The sequence below is a fragment of the Haemorhous mexicanus genome, chromosome 5 (assembly GCF_027477595.1).
Source record: "Haemorhous mexicanus isolate bHaeMex1 chromosome 5, bHaeMex1.pri, whole genome shotgun sequence".
Taxonomy (NCBI): Eukaryota; Metazoa; Chordata; class Aves; order Passeriformes; family Fringillidae; genus Haemorhous; species Haemorhous mexicanus.
The window spans coordinates 30348244-30371058 of NC_082345.1; the positions used below are offsets into that span (position 1 = coordinate 30348244).

The window sequence follows — 22815 nt, forward strand, 5'->3', positions numbered from 1 at the left end:
AGCATAAAAAAGAGTGTTTTCCCACTGTTTTTAAAAACAGAATTAGGATTTAATACCTTTATTGTTCCACTCTCTTGTCCAAAAGCTGCAAATTTAAGATCTTCACTTAAGCAACAGCAAGAAATGGGGGATTCTTGGGCTGTTGTCTGCATAATAACACTGTCTGTATTTCCATTGATAAGCTGTAAAATAGGAATGTAATTAAGGTATTACAATATTTTAAAATTTAAACTTAAATAAACTACCATATAGAGCTGACAGTGCCAAAGGGAACAGTATGAACTTTAAATTACGAGTTACTTTCATAAACCACTTTGGATGTTGGTGTACTTAGCACTTGGTGTGGCAGGGCCCACAGTAGTGAGAGTGTAGCTACTATTTCCTTTAGTGCAAATGTGGGCTCACACCTCTCACTGCCCCAGTTGGAGATATTCCCTCAGCTGTTACACAGAGCTTTGGAGCATTACATCATCTGCTGTGTAACACCCAGTCTATAGGTGCTGTACACATTACACATTGCTGTGCATATCTGAGCCACCTGGAGAGCCCACAGAGCCCCATCATGAAGGGATGAGTTTGGGTCCTCTGCATCCAGACTCAGTTTCAACATCAGCATAGAAATTCCCCTCAAACTCTATTTTTTTCACTTACTAAACTAGGCACAGTTTCTAGATACAAAAATGTTATCACACACTGAGTCATCTGTGACAGATTCAACTCTTGAAAGCCAAGAACAAGAGGTTCTTTTAGTGCTTCCTCAGTTTCCCACTGAGATTTGCAGGTAAGAATCAAACATACTAAAACATTGGTAAATACACCTTACCTGTAAATTCTTCTGATTGTAGATGGCTAAAATCATCACTTCACCATTGTGAAACACAACGTCTAGTTCACTCTTCAGCACAGCATCAGAAGACTGGCACACCTTCTTTGTTTCCCAGATCTGTTGAAGAACACAGTGTTTCATTAGCTTTATTAAAGAACAAGATAAAACTTGCTGAGTAACAGCATCTGAAACCGAAGGCTTATAAAGTTTAAGCAACACTGACTTTTTAAAACAATGAAAATGAAAATTCTGCTGTTCTTGATACTGGGGAAAGTTGTGCAGTTACTACAGTGATTCCAACAGATGAAACAGAACTTTTTTTTTCCAGGCTGACTACAAGACTCCCCTGTGTGTAGACTCACAGCTGTAACATCCAAAATTTTCTAATAAAAAGAGCAGCATTAAAATCCAATTACAAAAAGTATTTCAATTGCTTTCAAAATTTCAAGAATGTATGTGTTAACTTGGGAGAAAGAGAAAGGCTACCTTGGTAAGATACAGTTATATTTTCACAGGTTTTAATGAGGCATTACAATTACAGTAATCTATCCTAAATACTAACAGGCAAATATACCTAACAACAAAACATATCAAGTCTGCTAGAATCTTGAAAAAACCTTCAAAATTCCCAATTCAGATAAAGTGCAAAACAAAACAGAAGGTTATAATTACTCTTGAAGTGCAACCAGACTTTAAAAAATCATATAGATAAAGAGGAAATTTAGATAAACAGTAAATAAAGCAAAAAAGCCAGCACATTCTACAGTATATGTAAATTACTTTCTAACAAATATTTAAATTTATATTGACTATAAACTTACATTAAAAACACACAAGTATATTTTAATGTATTTTATATATGATTTTTCAATAAAAAATTCCTTAAATGGGTGACTTAATACCTATCTAAATTCAGATATTTCAAAAAAGAGAAGTTATCTTACACGTATTGTCTGGTCATCAGAAGAAGTCAGAAATAAAGATCCATCTGGTGAAAATGTCACACAGTGAACCCAGCTCATGTGTCCTCTGCAATATGCCACTTTTGATAAAGACTTAATATTCCATAACTACAATAAAAACATGAGACAAAAACTCAAAAGTATTTAAATTGCATTTACAGTGAAAATAGTGCAAGTGGACTAATTACTTACTAACTAAGACACTTAGTTACTATGTCTTCTAGTATTTTCTTAGTTCTTATTCTGAAATCAAATGTAACAAGAACTGTGCCTGCTTATCAGATTTCAATGGTCAGGGAAATGGAATCAGCAGCCTCTTTGATTGCCATGATTTTAAAAGTCATGGGGGGAAAAAGAAAAAATCACATTATACAGAAAATACAAGTTCTACTTGACTGTACAGATAGAAAAACCTAAAGATCCAAAGAAAACAACAACAAAAAAATCCCAAACTAACCCCAACCCCAAACTTGATATTTGTACAGACCTACTCTAGCCATGCTAGCCTCAAAGCTGTTCTAGATGCTTCCTTCCTTCTTATGTACCCACACATAGAAGGAGAGAGGGTTTGGTTTGAGTTTAGCAATACCCCTGAGAGTGACAAGAATAGCTTAGATACACTTAGTAGACTAGCCTAGTTTTAGATAAATGTGGGTTTCATCATCCAACATGTAACTTTAAAACATTATTTCCCAACTGGTATTTTAAATTTAGGAAGCAAAGGAAAATTTAAAAGGGTGGAGTACACCAAAAGCCTGCTAAAACCAGCATTTGTTTTATCTCTGCATACGAGAAACTATCAGGACAAATGTACCATTTTAAATTGCAAGTAGCCTTCAGTAGTATATGGCAGACACTTACCTCAACAGAGCAGTGAGACAAAGCAACTGCTACTAACTCATCCCCAGGACAGAAGTCACAGTACTGGATTGTGCTGTGATGGCTGACAATGACTTGAGTTAACAAACCACAGGTGTTGATGTCAAAAAGCTGTGAACACATAATTGCAACATAAACTCTGTTTGAATGACTTCACTACTGACAAATAGTTTATATGCTCAACACTCAACATTCTTGAATTCAGACAGTATTTCTCTTAGTCACAGGTTTGTTGACCACATATTTTTATTTACTGACACTTGAAATCAGGCACTTCTGTCTGAAAGATCCTAATGGCCTGGAATTTTATCTGTAATCAATTTCTACCTATACTGTAATACACTACCTCCAAAAGATCACTAAAGCGAGGTACTTACCAAAAGCTTGTTTTTGGCTCCCACCAAAATCATGTTACCATTTCTGGACCAAGAGCAACATTTTACTAAAACCTCCACATCATCTGGTTGTTCATCTGCATTTTTAAAGAAATCTTTTATCTCAATGCTTTTCAGTTCATTTCCTGAGCGTGCTTCCCAAAGCTGGAATAAACAGAAAGTAGACACGATCTATTGGCTGATGTAGGTACAGAATACAACTGGAGAGAGCTCCCAACTAGTTCTTAATAAAAAAGGGCAGAGAATAAAACACAAAAGCCCTTTGTAACTTTCCCTAGTCAACAAATAGCACTAGAATATTCACAAGTCCAAATTATTTATATACTAAAAAAAGGAGAAAAACAAATTAAGAAATAAAAACAAACCACAAAGAGGATTATGCTGTACCAGAACCTTCTCCTTGGGTTTTTCCCTCCTATCATTCCAGCCACAATGCTGCCTGAACTTCTACTCAAAAAAAGAATAAAACCAAACATAACACCTGCCCTGCAACTGTGTAAACAATCTATTCACCATGAGAAATCTGGTACACATCTAGATTTGCACCTTAATTTCACTGAGGGTCCTGTCAAAAATCTAGGGAATATTTCTATCCTCTTCACCATTTTTTTCCTTATGAACAACAGCTACAGCAATCCTTCTTTCCTGATACTTACACTCTCAGAAAAACACAAACCTCTCAGTTTTCTTCTACAGCATATAAGAAAACAGCACATGGAAATTGCTTTTAATTTTTATGTCTCCTGATGATTCATTTTCAGAGATGACAAAACTTTCAATTAACCTAAAAATTTACTACTATTTCTGGTTAAACAATTTTTACTCCCCACTCATGCTTTCTTAACAAAGTGCATTAGGGGGCAAAAACATTCAAAATGAGGCTAGTAAGAATTTATTTGCAACTACAAGCAGTCAACTTTTTTCCTCCCAGTACTGGAAAAGCCATTTCAAAATCCTGCATTACAAATGGGACCAATAATCAACTGTTTCAGGATTTAATTCATTAAAGCTGATCATGCAGACATAAAATTTTCTTATACATATTTTGCATTTGATGCAAAACCTGCCCATCCATCATCAAAACAAAGGGCTGATTTAAAAATATACTGTATACCTTTACTGTTCCATCTGTTGAGCAGCTAGCAACATATTCATCATTTGGTGAAAATCTGCAGTGATTGACAGAATTTTCATGACCTATCATTGTATTTCTACAGTATTTTTGATTCAAATCCCAAATCTGTAAGAGAAATAAACATATAAATATCATCACATTAATGAATAATTCAAAGACAGATCATTCATTCTCTTCTCAAAATCATACAGGGGCAACCAAAACACCACTTTTATTTTTCTTAGTTTTACCCACATGCTCATGGACTGGAAGCTATGCACTGGGCTACAATTTACCTCTATCTGGTAAGATGCATGAAAACTATTAACATCAGAATTAAATAAATCTAAATCTCTTAAGTTAGTCTTGAACAGTCTGAATATCATCAGACCAAAGTCCTCACCTTCATGCCCTACCAACAGAGGACTTGCCCATTCTCCTTTGCTGAGTATAAACACTCCTATTCTGCCTTGCTGAAATCTGATAACAGAGCTGTAGTCAATACTCTTGATCTGATGCCATGTCTTCTCTACCAGGCTCATTTAAAAAAACGTTACTTCACCATGTTTAGATAAATTTCTACATCAACAGCTACCCTGTTATGACAAACAGCATGAGAATAACCTCACCCTTTTCCACTTACTTTGATGAAAGTGTCATTTGAGCAGGTGGCCAGACGGTACTGACCACTTTTGTTATTGAACTGGCAGCAATTGACCTGCTCAGAGTGTTCTTCATACACACACCTACACTGGCCTGTTCTTGAATTCCAGACCTAGGCAGAATTAAAAGATGAAACACACTTTTAAATATATTTAAAGTAATTGTTTTTAAAAATCTGGAAATACAGATAAACTCCTAAAACACTTCTAATAATACCTCAAAAATATTTTGAAGAGCAAAGATTATATATTTAAATAAAGAAGCAAGACATTATGAAAGCAAAGGTCATAATTCAAATTAGAATCCAAAAAATTCTGGAATTCCAACAAGATTTTGCTACTATAATGAAGAATTAAAAATCCCAACTATTTCCCAGGTAACAGAAAAGAAGCATTAAAAAAAGAGTTATGAATAGATTCATCTCATGTTATGAGTAGGACTGGACTCACACATTATGCTCTAGTTAAAAAGAAACATCAGATGATATAAATAAGTGGTTAATTCTGCATGAATGATGTTAACATTAGGTATCTTTATTTTATGTAACAAGTGGGGCTTTTCTGTTTGTCAAGTATTAAATTATAACCACATAATATTTAAGACCGTTTAAAACACCTTTAGTTTTAAGAATCTAAGTTAGTGCTGAGCTAGTTAAACAGAAATTCAAATTGTGAGTTTGAAAAAAAAGATCATCTTTTCTTCATTCCCTTACCTTGACTTTTTTATCACTTGAACAAGTTGCTACAAATTCACCATCTGCAGAAAAAGCGCAACAGAGTATTTCATCATCGTGGGCATTTATCTCCAGGAGTCTCTCTCCACTTTCTGCTTTAAACACCTAAACCAAGGAACAGTAAAACCTTATAACTTGCAGACAGTTTGAAAACATGTATATAAGTTTCTTATATCATCTCAAACAGCTCTCTTTATGCAAGCTCTTAAAAAAATGGGTTGATTTTTGAAAGCATTCATAATTTCAGGGACAATAACGTAATTGTAAAGTCCTGCAAGGATGATAGGAATTGTAATAGAATTAGCAAAAATTGATTTTTCAAAATACTTTTGTTCTACCCCCACTCTAAGCTAAGAGCCATGTCCTTTCACAGCCTATTTTAACAGTAACTGGAAAATACAATCTATTCACAAAATCTAAGATATTCATAAAACTACAAATTCCAGTTTTATATGTATGGGACAACCATACATCTAAAGTAAGAATTTCAACAGAATTGATGATTGGAAGAACAAAAAACCAAAAATAAGTAGGGAAAAATTGATAGGAAAATTGTCACACATTTCAGTCTCAAGTTAGACATAGGCAATGAAAGGACAGTTGGGGAAAAGTGCAACATGTTAATCCACTTCCTCAAATTCTGGGATTTAACTTTACAGTGTGGGTTGGGCAGGGGGGGGAAATCAGGTGTCCCTTTCCATCTCAGGTTACATATTCTTAATTATTAAAACAAACCACAGGGTGTTCTTTACAGCACTTTTCAGAGGGTTTTTTTTACTGAACAGACATACCAATGACAATTAAATGGTTGGTATTTGTTCAAATAAGAAAATAAGTACTGAAGTAACAGGAAATCTACCTTCACAGTAAGTTCTGCAGAGTATCTGTTCTTAATCCAGCAATCATTTTTTTAAGTAGCCTTGAAAACTGAAAAGCTTAAGCCATAATTAGGAAAAAAAATGAATTAGCTCAAAGTTTAAAAAACAAAAAAAAAGATTATGGCTAATTTTCCTATTATTTCTTCAATGAAAGTTTAGTTTAAATGTAATTGCAACCCAGAGATTTTCTTGGGTGTAAAATGAAGAAAAAAAATAAGCAATCTGCAGTGTCAATAATGAGGCCATTAAGTACAGAAGCCCAGCACAGCAACTACAGCACAGCATGAGTACATCCACCAGGCCATCTCCTAGGTGGATGCCATGATCATAATTCTGTACAGGCCAGCAAATAAAATAAGCAAATAAAAAACCCAGTAACAACACAGTAAGTAGCCAAATGAGCAGCAACTTAGTACTCAACTTCTCAAGCATCCAAAACAGTACCAAAGGTTTGCAGCAAAGCTGCTCTTTTCCCTTACCTTTGGCTGTCTGATTATGGGTACTTTACCAGGTTACTGGCTGGCTGATTGCTAGTTTTCTTGAGAGCTGGCTGACTCCCCTCCAGGCAGACTGCTGGCAAATTTATATTAGTCACGTTCCTCTCTGTCTCTTTTAAACTGCTTTCTAAGCACTTTGGGCCTGTATCCAATTTAATACCGTCCTCTGCTGCAGGAATTTTCTCCACAGATGTATTTCTTATGCATTACGGCATTTAACTAATTAAACACTAAAGTGGCATAACATCCACTACCATCTCATATAAATAGTAAAGCTGTACCCAAAACATCTTACTGCTATTCAGTACTGTAGAAGGTCTACTGTGACTACAAATAACATTTTTTGCAAGCAAATATTAAATAAGCTGAGGTGCATTGCTGGGCTGTGACCTTTCCCATATCATCTCATGTTCACACATTAGGGCAGTGAGGGCATAAACCCTAAAATCCCACCATTCAGTTCTTGAAGATAACGCTTACTATTCTGAACATGAAAATTGGCATTTATGCCAATGACACATCCTTTTCAATCATTTGTCTCCAATTACAATCTAGATCCAAACATTTCCCCATAGCAACAGAAGAAAAGTGACAGGACTGTTTAACAAATGTTTTTGAAATGGTACACAGCACCTCTTTTGATTCATTCACAGGTGTCTTACCTGAAGAGTTTTATCAGCTCCACATGATGCTATTCTTTGTCTATCCTTAGAAAAGCAGGCATGGTAAACTGCATCTCTATGTGGACGAACAACCAGACGGTAGAGATTTTTCAAGGATTTCTTATTTCTACAGGGTAAGACAATTATTTAGATGAGTGCCTTTGTATTATTCAAAATCATCTCTAAGAAGATTAACACTTTTTCACACATCTTGAGCAGCAAGCTTTATAAACAAACAAAACCCACTAGACCCTACCTCTAAGCCTTCATGCTGAACTAATAAAGGAAGAACAAATTTCAACATTCACTCAAAGGTTTATGTTGTGCTCCAACAGTTCCAGCTTAGATACCAAGAAAGATAACATTTTTATGATCTGAAATATGATATTTCCAAATATAGACTTTTCCCTGAAAATTCTTGTTCTGCAGGAGAACTCTTCCTTTTCAAGCATATTAAAAAACACTAGTAGATTTGCTTGGATCTGTGCAAATTTCCTTTATTTCCATGACAATGGCTCGATTCTTATAACTAGATAGCTAAATAAGATCTGTGACTATCAGCACTTTTCAATCACAGATTAGGTACAGGATCTAACTCACCTTAAATGACTCTTGCCTCACTTCAACAAAAACTTAAGAGTTAGTAACAATCCCAGTCATCCTGTTTAGCCAGATCTTAACACAGACAGCTGGCACTGTAATGAGATGACTTGGTGATGAATGATCAAATCTCTCTCTCCTGAACTAACTGGATATTGACTCTCCTGAACCACACAATTTTCAAGAAGTTTTGCTAAATCACCAAATATTCAAAGAGGGCACTAATCTGCCTGGCTTGTACTATAATTGCTTGGCATGGAGTCACTCTGATTTATAAACACCAAGTACTACAAATAGCAGAAGAGAAATATCAAACAGAATCAAAGAGTTACGTGGTCAAATGACTATTGGACAAGGCTGGGAAAATGTGAAGATCTATATATTTTTTCCTTAAACAACTTCCAAAAATGCAGTAACAGCAAAGAATTGTTTAAATTGGAGAAGTTTCAAAATCGTATAGAGATTACAATTTCCCATCTCGCTACTTTATAAAACTTTGCAAGTTGGCACAAATGCTCTCCTTTTTAAAGTCACAGTTTACTTTAAAACCTAAAAACATACACTAACATACCAAATACTGGCACTACAATTCTAACTTTAAAATAAAACTATTTAAAGAAGATTCAAAGTATCATATCGTCATCTTTGCATTGTTATTAAAAAGGAACAATAATTGAATACAGAAGTAAATATTTTACTCAATTTATTTTTATGTAATTATTGCTAAGTTGTCACCTTACATATCATGGGTTCCCCTTCTCCCACAAGTTCTTGAAAATTATTACACCTTCTTTCCCCAGGAGAAAACCCCAGCAGTTCTTACATAGATCCCTTTATTACCATACATGGTATTTAGCTGCACATTAAATTACTTCCTTGGCCAAGGGATCAGCATATCAGCAGATGGGCTGCAGCTACTTACATCCACTCCAAATAAAATGTTCCTGTTTCCCTTTGAGCATGTAGCCTGGCCTGTTGATACACCTCTGATGTCTCTGGCTGGCAAAGACCCAGCTGAATGATGTCAGGAAACGGCTGCCGTCCAAGAAGGTGCCCATTTAAGGACAGAAACTCCTGGAAATTCTCACGCACTGTGCTATCCTAAATACAGAGCAGACATTTGATAACATAAATTTATCTTAGGATTTATTTCCTTGCTTTTCAAAATTTCTATACAGCTAATATTCTTACAGAAGCCCTTAGCTCTATTTTTCTATTATGCTATATTAGCAAATACATACAGTAGATATGAAATATTTCATTATCCTATTCAGAAAGCACAATATCCTTATTTTTCAAACAAAGAATACTAGCAACAGTGATTTATTCAATAAGCAGTGTGAAATATCAGAAAGACTATTCCAAGTGGTCAACATAATTCTACACCTCCACAAAAGCAGAGCACCTTACACAACCACCCCTAGGTATTGATCACTATGGCTACTGAGTTCCATGGCCAACCACTTACACACTGAAGTTCAAACAAACAGAAAACTGAGTTTCCTCCATTTTTATCTTCTCCAAGTTAAAGTTCAATTTAATACCGGTTTCATGCTTTGGTTTTGTAAGCTTTCTATACACCTGCCATATACATACATCCAGCCAAATGCAATTACAAAATGGAAAACTGTATTTGGAACCAACTGATCATTTACCTTTTAAAATCATACCTTTTGATCCAGGACTGAACTATATTCTACATATTCATGAATCAGGTGAGCAGGCCCCACCAATTCTGTTTTAGCTTTAATCCAATCTAAAGAAAACATAAGATCACGGAGCTCCTAAAAGAAATACAAATTTAAGTTCAGAGAATAAGTTTCACAACAGAATCTACTTAGGAGGAAAAATAAAAACACAGGAAATACATTAGGTATTTAATATACTTCAGTACAACTGTCTCTGGTTGAAAATCTAGGCAATTTCCTGTTTCCTGCATCTTAATTGTTCAGTTATAAAAATTCAGTGCACAGAAGGCTAAGTTTGTTATTTTAAACTGCTCTTTGATACAGCTAGTCAGACAGGAGATGGAGGTACAGAGCAATTCTTGGCTTCTGCAGCACACGAGACCTGGTTTTTTAACTCTGAAAAAGCTTCTTCTAGTTCAGTCTAGCAAAGATCACAGCTAATAATGATTGTTGATCTTCCCAAGAGATGCTGAAACTCCTAAAACCATTGGTAAATGATCGAGGGAGTCCTGCCATAACATCCTTTCATTCCTTCAGTGCTCTGGGTTGTATCATATCAGGCCCTATGGACTTGTGAACATTCAACTGATCCAGCCAGTCCCTTAAAATTTCCCATCTGTCCCCACAAATGAAAAGTCCCTGTTCCCACACTTATAGTCTCCCAAACCAGGGGGCTGGGCATACAAGGTCTGAGAGTATTATTAAAGACTCAGGTAAAAAAAAATCATTGAACTTCATCCCTATTAGTTAGATGACCGTCTTTAACAAGCATTGGTACAATATTTTCTTTAGCTCTCCTCCAGAAAAACTGCTTAGCAGAAACACTGCACAGGTGTAAAGCATATTCCAATTTAAAATCAATGAATACCATGAGGATTAAAAGATTATCATTGTGAAACAAAGAAAAAGAATACCTCCTAGCTTCATTAGCCTTCCAACAAGTAGAAATCATTTTTAAATAATGAAAAATGAGTGATACATAGACTATAAAGTCTAGGAAGCATACGGACACAATAAGCAAGGCTAAAGACTTCTGAGAAGCTAATTCTACAAAATGTAGAAAGGCTGCCAATAAAAACATTTTCACAACACATTGAAACTAAAGATACTAAGAAATAAATATGATTCAAAACACCTGGACTTGTAACCAACATTAATTATGAAGATTCCTATAAGAGATAAATCCATGAAGTGTATTATATGATAAGTCAGATGAACCATCTTGAAAGAAGCTCAAATGAAAAGGATTGAGTACTTCTGAAATAAAGCAATTAGCAACCATGACCAAACACTATTCAAGACATTTGAAACTCAAATTCAAGTGAAACTACCAATTATTAATCTTTCTGCATGATTTCCTTCTCATAATAGCTCAATATCTAAAGAAGAGTAGCTGGCAAAAATGAGAGTAATTTTTTTAAGGTGCCAAGACAATTCTGGAAACAAGAGACTCGCCCATCTAGCTCTTGATGGGGTTTTTTTGCTATTGAAATCAGATAATGAATTTTTACACATAAATCTCTATGACATAAGAGAAAAAAGCTAACAAGACTTCTGAAGATAAAAAAGTAATTAACTGATAAAATGCTCTGATGAAATCAATTTACTCGTATTATTACACAATAAAAAGAGCTTGGGTTTTCAGAAAGGTTTAGAGAAAATTTCTTATTAAAGCTTCTTAAAAAGGAAAAGAAAACCACAAGCCATTATGATATAAAATAGGAAATCTTCTCAAGCACTGGTTGAAAAAACAACATTTCTACTCTACAAAGGGTAGAAATAAAGCAATTTTTACAAGGGACAGTGATTATCAGAGGACCTCCTAGAGACTTTATGTTGAGTGTTCACCCAGCTGGACTAAAGTCAAGGGGAAGAGATGCTCAACTCGAAGCATGCTGGGAGGGAAAAGCAGAGGTAAGAGTGGGTGAAGAAGGAAGGCACAGGACACCTGTCAGAACCCACCTGCTGCATTTTGGCACCTGCCATGTGATATGCTAGAAAGTTATACCAGTACATGCAATCCTCTTGAGACAGAACAGGTGTATTAAGCTTGTAGTATTTCTTGTACTGATTTACTATGTTTTTATGTAGGTCCTGCAAAGTGAAGAAAAACACACTTTTGGCACTGAGGACTTATAAGTATTATTATTACATTGTAAATAGCACTGAGGAATAATATTATTTCTCAATTGTAATACATTAGCAAGTCAAATAAAAAAGCTTACCTTCCAAAAACTGTACACCTAACCTAATTTACTGCTAAAGACTTCTCCAGAAACATTCTCTGTATATTGAAAGACAGAAAAGCAAGCTGTTAATCCTCCTTCTCAGACTGAGATTAGCTACCAAATCTCTCTTCATTTTAAATGTAGGTAGCCAACAACAACAACAACAAAAAAAAGATCCTTCTAAAGCAAGACAAAAAACTTGCCTTTTCTTCATATCTACTCTTTCTGCCTTGTCTTTCAGAACTGAAATTGAGCCCAACTTATAGGTCATCCTCCTAAATGTACTGACTTAAATTGAAAAAAAAAAAAAAAAAGGAGCAAAAAGCATTTTTTTTATTCTGGTAGGGCCTTGATGTCTTTGGAACCAACAGAGGAACATTAAATCTCCTGCTGGAAACATCTGATAGAGAAATAACAGTTATAGAGTCTTCTCTCAGTGCAATCTCTTAGCTGCAGACAGAACCATCAAGAAATCCCCCCACAGTTTCAAACTGAAAATAAATATTTTTAATTGGTCAGCCTTAAGTTAAAATTAATTTGGACCTATGCTATGAAGCTACTCAGGGTACCATTTAACAAAGCAACATTTTCTGAACGATGCCCAGCTTCGGAGAGTAAAGTTGAATGCAAGCATCAGTTGACATGTTACCTGAAGCTGGTTGCGATTCTTCTCTGTGAGAAAGTCAAGCTGAAGATCATGTAAATAATAATGGAAAGACTTCCCATTACGATCACAGAACAACAGTGATTTGTTAACAAATTCCTGTAGGATATCTTCAACTTCTTCAGTTTCCATATCCCAAAGAATACAGAGAACCTAAAAAATATTTACACATAAACAGAGAAGAGAATCAGAACCAAGTTGTAATATGATTTGTATGAATATTATAAAAGGCTACCAATTAACTGTCAACAAAATGCATATTAACAAAGGGTAACCAATTCAATAAGTTACCAATTCCTTCATACCAAACCACAGGACAGATATTAGAAGTTAACCTATGTTTTGTCTATTTGTGCTGATTTATGGTGACCATAAAATGAGACAAATTCCACATAACAGTTTTCAAGCTTTCAGTGAGCTCAATTACAATCTAATTACAGAACAATATACAGAATGCAGATTAAGCTTATGTGGTATTCACATTCTTTGAACAGAGAGACATAATTCCCTCTCCCAGGATTTTTCCTGGGGAAGGCAGTGAGAAGCTCAGAGAAGAAGAGAACAATTCTTATCTCTACTTGCTGCTCCTGTTGTTTGCCACGTGTGGAATGTGCCATGGAGATTGCTTACTGAGAGTGATTTGTTAACTGGGTTCTGGTTACGGTTGTTTGGATTGATTGGCCAATTTGGTCAAAGCTTTGTCGTGACTGTCAGGAGACAGTCACAGCTTTTTCTTGAGTAGTATCTTTTTAGTCTAGTATCTCTTTCGTATACTTATAATATAGTATTAGTGAAATATAACACAGTTTAATAAATCATTTGCTCAGCCTTTTGAAATCATGGAGTCAGAGCATCGATAAACTGTATGAATATGTTCATTCAGTTATGATTATTTTAGTTTCACTACTAACAATGCAAATCATGGTGCAATAATGGAACAAATCTACCCAATCCAGCAATTATTATTAAGTTACATACCGTAGAAGTTATACATGACAATTATAAATTTTGAGAATTCCTTAAGGTTGTTGTTTGTATCTCACTAAAAATCACAAGGTTTCTGCACTGCTTTTATTACCTTAGTAGGTACTTTAACATCTTTTGGGAGGATAGAGAGGTCTTTATAGTAGTCCTTGTAATTGTCATCCAGTTGCTCAACACTTATGGACATTGCTTCATCAAGGGCTTCGTAATCATAGGAGGAAGATTTTCTTATTCTTCTAAACTGCTTATTCTGCAGCTGCCTGAGATAGTATTCCCAGCGGCTCGGGAAGTCTCGGAGTAATGCACCTATCAAGGATATCACGAGAGGAGAACCTGAAGGAAAAGATTAAATCAAATTTAGAGGTCACCAAGGAACAAAATTCAACAGTTGATGGTCACGTGACTGAAACAGGTACTATTCCCAATACACTGATTAAATTCTTGAGGTGTGGAGCAGAGATAAATAAAATAAACACTCCATGTAGACATTGCAAACTCCCCAAATTTAAGCCTAATTGTGGTGCAGAGAGAAAATATACTGAAGAAAACTACCCAAAAATCAACATGAGACTTCTGCTAAGTTTAAAAAAAAAAACCCTAAATATTTAACAAGCTATTGTATTTTATTTAACATATGTAGTATTAAAGGATACTTCTCTATCTTTAAGTCAAAATATAGAAAAAAAACCAAACCTACATTCAGTGGATTCAGAGGTAAATTGTACAACAAGGAGCAACTAGAATACCTTTGCACTCTCTTACAAGAGAGTTAGCTTGTTCTGGAAGATCTGATATTTTCATATTCACAAATAGGGATAAAATCTCCAGTCCTTTCTCATGTGCTAGTCCACTTTCCACATGAACCTCGTATTTATTGCCTAGAAACAGAAACATGGAAAAATTTCAACTAATGCAAAAAAAATATGGAAATTTAAAGTATTTTCCAAGCAAAATCTGAAGCAAAGCTTCATGACTTTTTGCATAGTATTTTATAGGACTAAGAAGAGTATAAATTCCACTTATCAGAATCAGTCTGCATTAGAGATACATACACAGAAAAAAAACAGACTATGAACTAATAATTACAAATGCATTATGGGCAGTCACTGGTAAATAGTGTAGAGATAATCAGTCTAACAGCACCAGTGTCATAGAGATTTATTTCTTCTGTTGAGAATTACTTCACTCATCAATGTAAACATGTAACTTTCGAGATAACATACAACACTTGTTTCACAAAGAGCATAAAGTCTTTCAAAGAAGAATTCTAAAACCTTGCCACTTGTGCACAAATTGATAGACAGATCCTATCAGATTCTTTTGAAAGCTCACAAGAACACACTGGAGACACAGACACACAAAACCTGTGGTGCAGGAGAGGAAGCTGTTCCTTACCAGCCACAGCATCTGTTACACTCCTGTCCCTGCTCGTGATGAGTACCTGACATTGGTTATCGAATGCTTTTAACACCCAGGAATCCCAAATGTCATCCAGGACCAAAAGAGACCTAGTGAGAGAAAAAATACTTCAGATCAGCTATTAATGCTAAAATAAAGCATTGCATTTTAATAAAGAAGAGACATTTTCATAATTTACAAAGTATCATTGCACATTTTTATATTAATATGCAGAATATCTTAATAGTATGTCCACAGAACAGTAACAAAGCTGGTAAAGGGTCTAGAAAATGTCCTAAGAGGCACAGTTGAGGGAGCTGGGGTTGTTTAGTCTGGAGAAAAGATGGCTCAGGGGGCACCTTATCAATCTTTATGACCTGAAAGGAGGTTGTAGCCAGGTGGGAGTTGGTCTCTTTGCCATGTCTCAAGTGGAAGGATGAGAGGAAATGGCCTTAAATTGAACCAGGGCAGTTCAGATTAGATATTCGAAAAAATAATTTTCTGTGAAAGAGTGGTTAAGCACTGGAATAAGTTGCCAAGGGAGGTGGTGGAGTCATGGTCTCTGGAAACATTCAAGAACTATCTGGATGTGGCACTTAGGGGATATGGCTGAGAGGTGATTATGGTGGTGCTGGGTTGATGGCTGGACTTGATGATCTTGAAGGTCTCGCCCAACCTTGGTGATTCTGTGATTAAACCGAATGCAGTTGTGCAAAAAACTGAATGCAGTTGTGCAAAAAACTACATGCAGTTTAATCAAAAAGGTATTTACCATTTATTATTTCATAGCTACAATGGAAGTGCAAACAGTGTTTTGGGAAACATTTCCATTAGCAGATGCCAGGAAAACCAGAAATATTTACTGGTTTTAAGTCACTAGGTATCATAAATTAAGAAAAGAGTTGTATAGAAGTAGATAACTCTGACACAGGTTAGTGATGAGCTTTGTGGGAAAGCATTTAAGTTTCCTTTTGACTCAAGAGTTTTCAATTTCCTTCTTGTATCTTTGGAAAGCTATAGGAGACTAACCCTCTTGTAAAGCAATTGTCTTGAATGGCAAGGCTCTTACATAAATGACATTTCATACTGACTCCACATTCCAGTTGTATGGCCAGCCACATTTGTAGATTCCTAGATGGAGTCTCACCAGAATAATGTACAGTAGACTTCCCTACACCTGCCTATATATGACAGAGAAGTTACTGAAAACTGTTTTTAAAAGACTGGGTTTAATGGAGCAAGAAGTCAAAAGGACTAGCTGGTAAGCAGATGTACGTAACTTAGTAACAGTTATTTGCCTTCAGTGAGTTTTAGCTATTGACACCTAATCCTACAAATTGTTTATATTTACTTTGCTTGTTTTTTTAAGGGATGGAATTTTCCACTCCACTAGTTACTGGTTAAGTTGTCCAATTTTCACTGAAGCGTGACAAAGCTTCCGCATTTTTGTTCAGTTATGTGGCACTTATACCATCAAAGCCCATAAATGAGGATTTGATCCTCCTTAAAGAAGTGCAAACACATCAGACCACATTCTCAAAGATACATTTAAGTCTTGGATACCCCTATCTCATTTTTATACAGCTCTTCTATTAATAACCTTTTGATAAATTAGAGCATTTACAAGAATACTAGCATAGCCATAAAGGGCTCATTTTGTTGCTCTTTCATGATTAAAAATACAATGGGTGACATGAATTATAGCCTGATTATATGTTTTTAATTAATCTGAGCACTTCAAAGTCCTCCCATTCATTAGGCACCAGTTTTCTCCTCCAGTCACAACAACAACTCTTAAATTCTAATTAGGATTATTTAAAAATATCTTATAACAAAGAGAAACCAACCAAACAAAAACACACCCCAAAGCAACAAACAAAACCCTGTGATTACAATCACAGGAGATTAAATTCTGTAATTTCTCATTTTAAAGTATAACATAGTTTTCATTTTTCATTTGACTAATAATTTAATCCCAAGTAACATACTGGCTTCAAAATTTGAATCCTTTGTCTAATACTTTATTCCCAAGAGATGTACAGGGTTGGCTGTCTGAATCCAGGTATAGCTAAGTGACTTCTTGTTGCCAAAGAGAATTCCAGAACCAGCTTCTTCTCAGATTCTGGAAGAACCAGAGAAGCAGAAGCAGCTTCTTTCCAAGCTGCAGTGAAGCTTTGTTTCCCATACACTAGCACCCTCTATGATCCTTACTGCCAGGCATGTTCTCCTCTATTTCCTGCCATGCCCACTTCTGTATTGAAGAGTTTTAATTTGTTTGTTAATAAACAAGAAATAACAACGGAAATGTGTCAGTGGAGACAACCACTCCACATCCTTCAAGGAAAAGTGCACTTTCAGCTGATAGATTTCTTTTGGAGGACCTGTCAATATTTCCCGCATCTTTTCCTCAATAGAAAGATCTTTTTTTTTTTTTTCCTTGTACAGAAATGCCAGTATTCTACTCTGTTATCTACAAAGATCACAAGGCTGGACTATTATTCCCAAGATAACTCACTGACAAGCAGGCTCATTTAGTTTAGTACAAATTTTCCCAGAGAGTAATTAAATCCTCAGCAAATAACAAAAACTATTGCTCAAAGGTGAAAAAAGCTGTGCAATGACTGAGAAAGACACTGGTTTCTTGGAAAAAATTGGTCACATCATGAAAATCTGATTTCATTTTGGTACCTCTAGACCAAACACTTTCTAAAGACACCATCTGTTCTGGAAAGGAATACTTTTCTGCAGTGATACACACCCTTTTTTCTGCTGTATGATCCTCACGTATCAATAAAGCAGTCTACACACACAGTAAGAACACTGAAAGTTAGAGAAATCCTTATTTTCAGCTGTTTGTGCCCATCTTTCACTATTCAAACCCATCTTTCATTATTTCACTATTTGCTTTTTCAAGCCAATATGACTCCCGCACAGCTGCTTAACATATTTTGTAGATAGAAATCTTATTAGCCTAAGTTAGGATGTTGGTTAAAAAGCCAAACATGCAGACATGTAACCACAACACAGACACCTCAGATGATTAGACCAAAGTTAGTCTGCCAAGTTTTATCAGTTAAAAGAATAGTACTTGATTTTACTGACATCACCTGGGGTATTTGCGCAGCATCAGCAAACGAAGACGATCTTTAGCCTCCTCAATGTTAAGTGGTGGCCTTTGTGAAAGAGTGGAGTCATGCTCCAATCTACTGCAGAGATTCTGAAGTTTTATGAGCAGCCCTGCTTTGTCTTGTTTCCCAACAGAGATCCAGTGAACTCCTCCTGGAAAGTAATCTAACAAGAAAAGCAAGATTAATACATTTGAAATAATTTTAAATATTTTATAGCAACTTACAGTAGTAAGTCAGCATTAATTATAACACAAACCTCTAAAATCTGCTGCAAGCCATCCTTGCATCTCTACTTTTAACACCAAAGGGAGGTTCTACAAGACCACTCCTGTTTATTTTTTAAGGAAAAGACTCTGTAGGACAAGCACCCACAGAAATTCCACACCATCTCTGATGCTGCTGTCCCTCCTTTCTACACATCTTCTTTCCACAGCCCCTTCTGCATCCATCTTCCTGCTAGTCTGACCTACCATTTACATTTTTAACTGTGTAGTACTGCAAGAATTCAGAGCCTGGGGTCTAAAAATAACCTTGAAACAGTGATCAAGGGGATATCTAGAGAGTCAGCTGTAGCAGGGGACGCTATAGTATCTATCCCTACATCATTTTTTTCTTTATTGCCAAGTCCTACTTACTCTTCCTAGTGTCCTATGCAAGGAAAAATAAATAAAATGGAAAAAATGCCATTAAACAGTTGCATCTATGACCTACTTTAAGCTAAGGCAATACTAATCACCACAAATGCCTTTCACTATTAAAATCTATGTAAATGTGAGAGCAAGATTTTTATAACTCACATAGCAAGGAGTCTGAGGACCTTACAAGCAATGCCCAAAAGGAATATAACTAGCTATATTATTTTGCACTAACAGAAATAACAATTTCCAGTTAACTAAGGATGCATCTACTCTCAAAAACCAATGCAGATTCTAAGGTGAAAAACTATTCAGAACCTTTTTCTAAAAATTAATAGAATACTTAGTGGTCCTAAACCACTAAATGGTTATGAAAGTTGTATGTTGCAAGCAAATATTTCAGAATCACCTAAGAAACTTAGAAATCCAAAACACTTCCAAGGTGACATTTGATATTGCACCATACATGTCCAATACGTGTGTATCTACAGTGAAATTTATAAAAATACAGATGTTTTTTCTGAAAGTACCTTCCAAGAGCTGAGGATCCCTTAAAGCTTCTGCTGTTAAAACAGTCTTCCCACAGCCTGCCATTCCATAAACTGTGACCCAGCCTGGGTCACTTCCCAAGCAGTACAGTTTCTTTTTAATAGCATCTACCAGTTTTGGTCGAGTGACAAACACAACTGGTCTCTGTGGTACGCCCCCTTCGCAGAGAATGGTCTTCACTAAAGTTAAGAACAAGAAACATCAAAATAAAACATGAGTTCTAAATGTGATGCCTCTTCAAACCCAACCAAACAACTCTTCACCCAAAATAACTAGTGGGCTCCCTCCCAACCTCATGTCCCATAAAAATGCCCTAAAACCTGCTGGACTCAAAATACCAAAAACTAAAAAAAAAAAAATACTGTTATTTAGAAATAAATTACTTAGCATATAACTAGCCCCATATCTAAAACAGTGTTTAAATTAATAACTGCATGAAGAAAGCTTGTCACGTTAATCCCTAGAAGTGAAAAGAGAATTAACATCCCCCATGGAAACCGTGGCAAACACAGGAGCTCAACATCACTATATGAAAACAAACAAGTCACTTTCTCAGCCAGAAGTCACCACACTGTGGATGCAGCAGAGGAGAAAGGATTCTGTGTAGGGCCTTTCCTTGGCAGCTCACAGCACAGCACTGGGGTCCAAACAAGCTTCCATTGATTTAAGCTGAGATAGTTCGACTTTAAGAGGTAAAGCATAACAGGAAGGGAAATGTGCACTTCATCTGCTCACTTTGTGGCCATGTGGAGTTACATAACTGATAAACTTTGATTATCTAACACAGCCTTGAACTCCACATGTCTTTGACACTTATTAAATGTAGAGTGCCAGTAAATATGGCAGTTAATCAGATGCAGATAGAAGGTTCTGCCCCCTTAGAAACTACACATTTATTTTTCAAGTCAAAGATGATCCAGATGACAATGCAGGTAAAGGTTTTATAGATATAACTTATACAGGGTACCTAAAAGATCTGGTGGAAAGTATTAAGTAACTTAATAATTAGATCAATTAATCAATGATCACTAGATCAATGTAAGTTGAGAGATTCCAGATTACTCTTCAAGATAAATATCAGAATATTGGAGCCTACAAGTTTTTCTTTTAATACATACAAATAAGAGTCTTCCTTTCACTTACAATAAAAATGTTACAAATTAGAGAAAACCATAAGAGCATCAATTCTCCTGCTTCTTAAAATCAGCATTATTCGATATGAACACTTTCAAGATCACCTATAAAAATTGCAACTGTTGCAACTCTCTGCCATATTAAGTAGATGAAATAGACATAGTTGCTACACCACCAAAACAAACAAATGCGCCAAGGGCTCCTTTTTCATTGGAACAGGTATTACACATAGCCACTTTCTAAGGAGTAAAAAGACAGCTGGTGTTCACACTCAGGCACAGGCACAGCTGCAGTTTCACTGACCGTAGGAAGTCATTCCATCCATTGAACTCTTTCTGTTACCAGACGAGACGGCAGGAATGCCGTCCTGAAGGAGCGCAGCAAGATCTCTGTACCCTTCATGGAGCAGTGCATTATAAAAGGATCTGTATGAATTATTATCTTTTGTAAGAATAATGTTTATTAGCATAGCTGCTCGCTCCTTCCGTGTATTCTAGGAAAAAAAAATAGAAGAGGTATTATACAAAACTAAGCAACCTCAGAAATAATTTAATTTATCACTCTGTAAATTATAGACTATTTATAGTTATAGAAATAGCCTTTAATTTACCAAGGCCTTAACCTTATTAAGAGCAACAAAAACTGTACGCTAGAATTCAACAAATCCAGGAATTAGAAAGCCAGAAAATACTATTTTTAGAAAGGATAAAATATAGTTAAAATATGTGAGTAGACTAGAAAGAGAAATAACAGTGAGAGAGAATTCTACCTGTTGCTTCACTCTCTCCTCCTCCTGTAATGTCAGTACTTCATCAGAAATCATCCGATCCATAATATAAGAAGTCTTGATGTCATTTTCCAGTGCTTGACGATTCATAAGCAAATAGTTTCTACTCTTGACATCCATACTTCTTCAGAGTGAAAAAGAGCAGGGAGAGGGGGTGAAGCCAAGTCAGACTGGGAACATAACTTACAAGCATGAGAAAGGAAGTTTTAAAACAGCTTAGAAATTTTGGTGTTAAAATCAAAAAGAGTAGCAATGCACCAGCTAATTCTGAAAATACAAATTCTTTTCCCCATTCCTATGAACTTATGTTTATAAACACTTTCAGAACTACAAAACCAAAGCACCTTGCTAAATGTCTCCATTGAAAGGTCTTCTCCCCATTCACTACATCCCCCAAATTTTTTTAAGTCCTTGGATCATGTGATTGGGTCAACAGGATAAGAAAGAGTGCTGGTCTCATCGCAAGGGGTAAACGCATTGCTGTCTCCAAATTCAAGACTCCATACAAGGACACTTGGATGCTACCATATGATGGAAGACAGAGCACCCAACACTGCCATTGACTGCGCTATACCTTCCTTTATCAGCATTTGGACACGCAACTTCAAACTCACATTCTTCCTCCATATCATAAAAAACCAAATGTCTGAAGAAAACAGGTGAAAACTATTGACTACGGCATAAAGGTTTCCCAGAACTGATCAGCGACTCCGAGAGTCCCAATCGACCAAAACGCTCTCTCCGATCACACTTCTGCCGGGAAAGCTCCATAAACAAGTCCAAACTCCTCCACAGAGCACCCATGGAGGTGCCTGCAGAAGCGTTCACCTTTTCCGGCACTCTCTCCTTCGGGAGCTGGGTAGATGTAGAACAGCTGCCTTCGGATAAGCCCGCGATGGAGTGCCTTTTCCGCTGTGCTGACAGAATTTCCTATTTTCACTAAAAATTACGTAGTTAAGAAAGCCTTTATCCCACCGCACCGCGGAGGGAAGGGGACGCTAAAGCTCCCTGGTCGAAAAACGGATACCAACAATAACGCTGCCACACACGAGGCAAATACAGAAGAAATCGCTCCACAAACATACAAAACAAAGAGTTAACTCACACCGTGCCGCTGTTGCCAGCCGCCAACGAAACAGACACCGAGGCGCTCACACCGTCCGCCCGCCGGCCCCTGCCCTGCCCCGGCAGAACCCCTCGCGGCCCGGCCCGGCCCGGTCCGTCCCTGCAGGACGCCGCTCACCTGGCAGGCAGCCCCGGCAGCCGCCGGCCCCGAGCCCCGCCGAGCCCCGAGGCACAGCCCCTGCCCCGCGGCTCCCGGGAAGGCGGCGCCGGCAGCGCTTCCTCCTTCCGGGCCTGGGCGGGGAAGGCCCGGCCCGGCCCTGCCCGCCCGCTGGCTCGCTGCCCGGCC

General features: G+C 36.6%; 1 protein-coding gene across 5 annotated transcripts in view; it reads right to left on the minus strand.

The window, feature by feature from the left end:
* The window catches only part of APAF1 (apoptotic peptidase activating factor 1), a 31316-nt gene extending 8510 nt beyond the window's left edge, over window positions 1-22806 (minus strand). The window contains exons 1-21 of one of the 5 annotated variants that reach the window (XM_059846721.1): window positions 22648-22804; window positions 21387-21528; window positions 20921-21110; window positions 19465-19662; window positions 18279-18462; window positions 15169-15281; window positions 14520-14651; window positions 13868-14106; window positions 12775-12942; window positions 11860-11991; window positions 9880-9993; window positions 9132-9310; window positions 7610-7736; window positions 5552-5677; window positions 4820-4951; window positions 4177-4302; window positions 3045-3206; window positions 2650-2778; window positions 1771-1896; window positions 824-943; window positions 57-182 (exon numbers count right to left, since the gene is read on the minus strand). In XM_059846721.1, the coding sequence (XP_059702704.1) occupies window positions 57-182; window positions 824-943; window positions 1771-1896; window positions 2650-2778; window positions 3045-3206; window positions 4177-4302; window positions 4820-4951; window positions 5552-5677; window positions 7610-7736; window positions 9132-9310; window positions 9880-9993; window positions 11860-11991; window positions 12775-12942; window positions 13868-14106; window positions 14520-14651; window positions 15169-15281; window positions 18279-18462; window positions 19465-19662; window positions 20921-21110; window positions 21387-21524 (2961 nt within the window). In that variant the 5' untranslated portion in view covers window positions 21525-21528; window positions 22648-22804. Of the gene's footprint in view, window positions 1-56; window positions 183-823; window positions 944-1770; window positions 1897-2649; window positions 2779-3044; window positions 3207-4176; window positions 4303-4819; window positions 4952-5551; window positions 5678-5752; window positions 7021-7609; window positions 7737-9131; window positions 9311-9864; window positions 9994-11859; window positions 11992-12774; window positions 12943-13867; window positions 14107-14519; window positions 14652-15168; window positions 15282-18278; window positions 18463-19464; window positions 19663-20920; window positions 21111-21386; window positions 21529-22509 lie in introns of those variants that run through there. The other 4 variants (XM_059846722.1, XM_059846723.1, XM_059846724.1 and 1 more) reach the window with 4 other exon arrangements.
* Window positions 22807-22815: the final 9 nt, after the last annotated feature.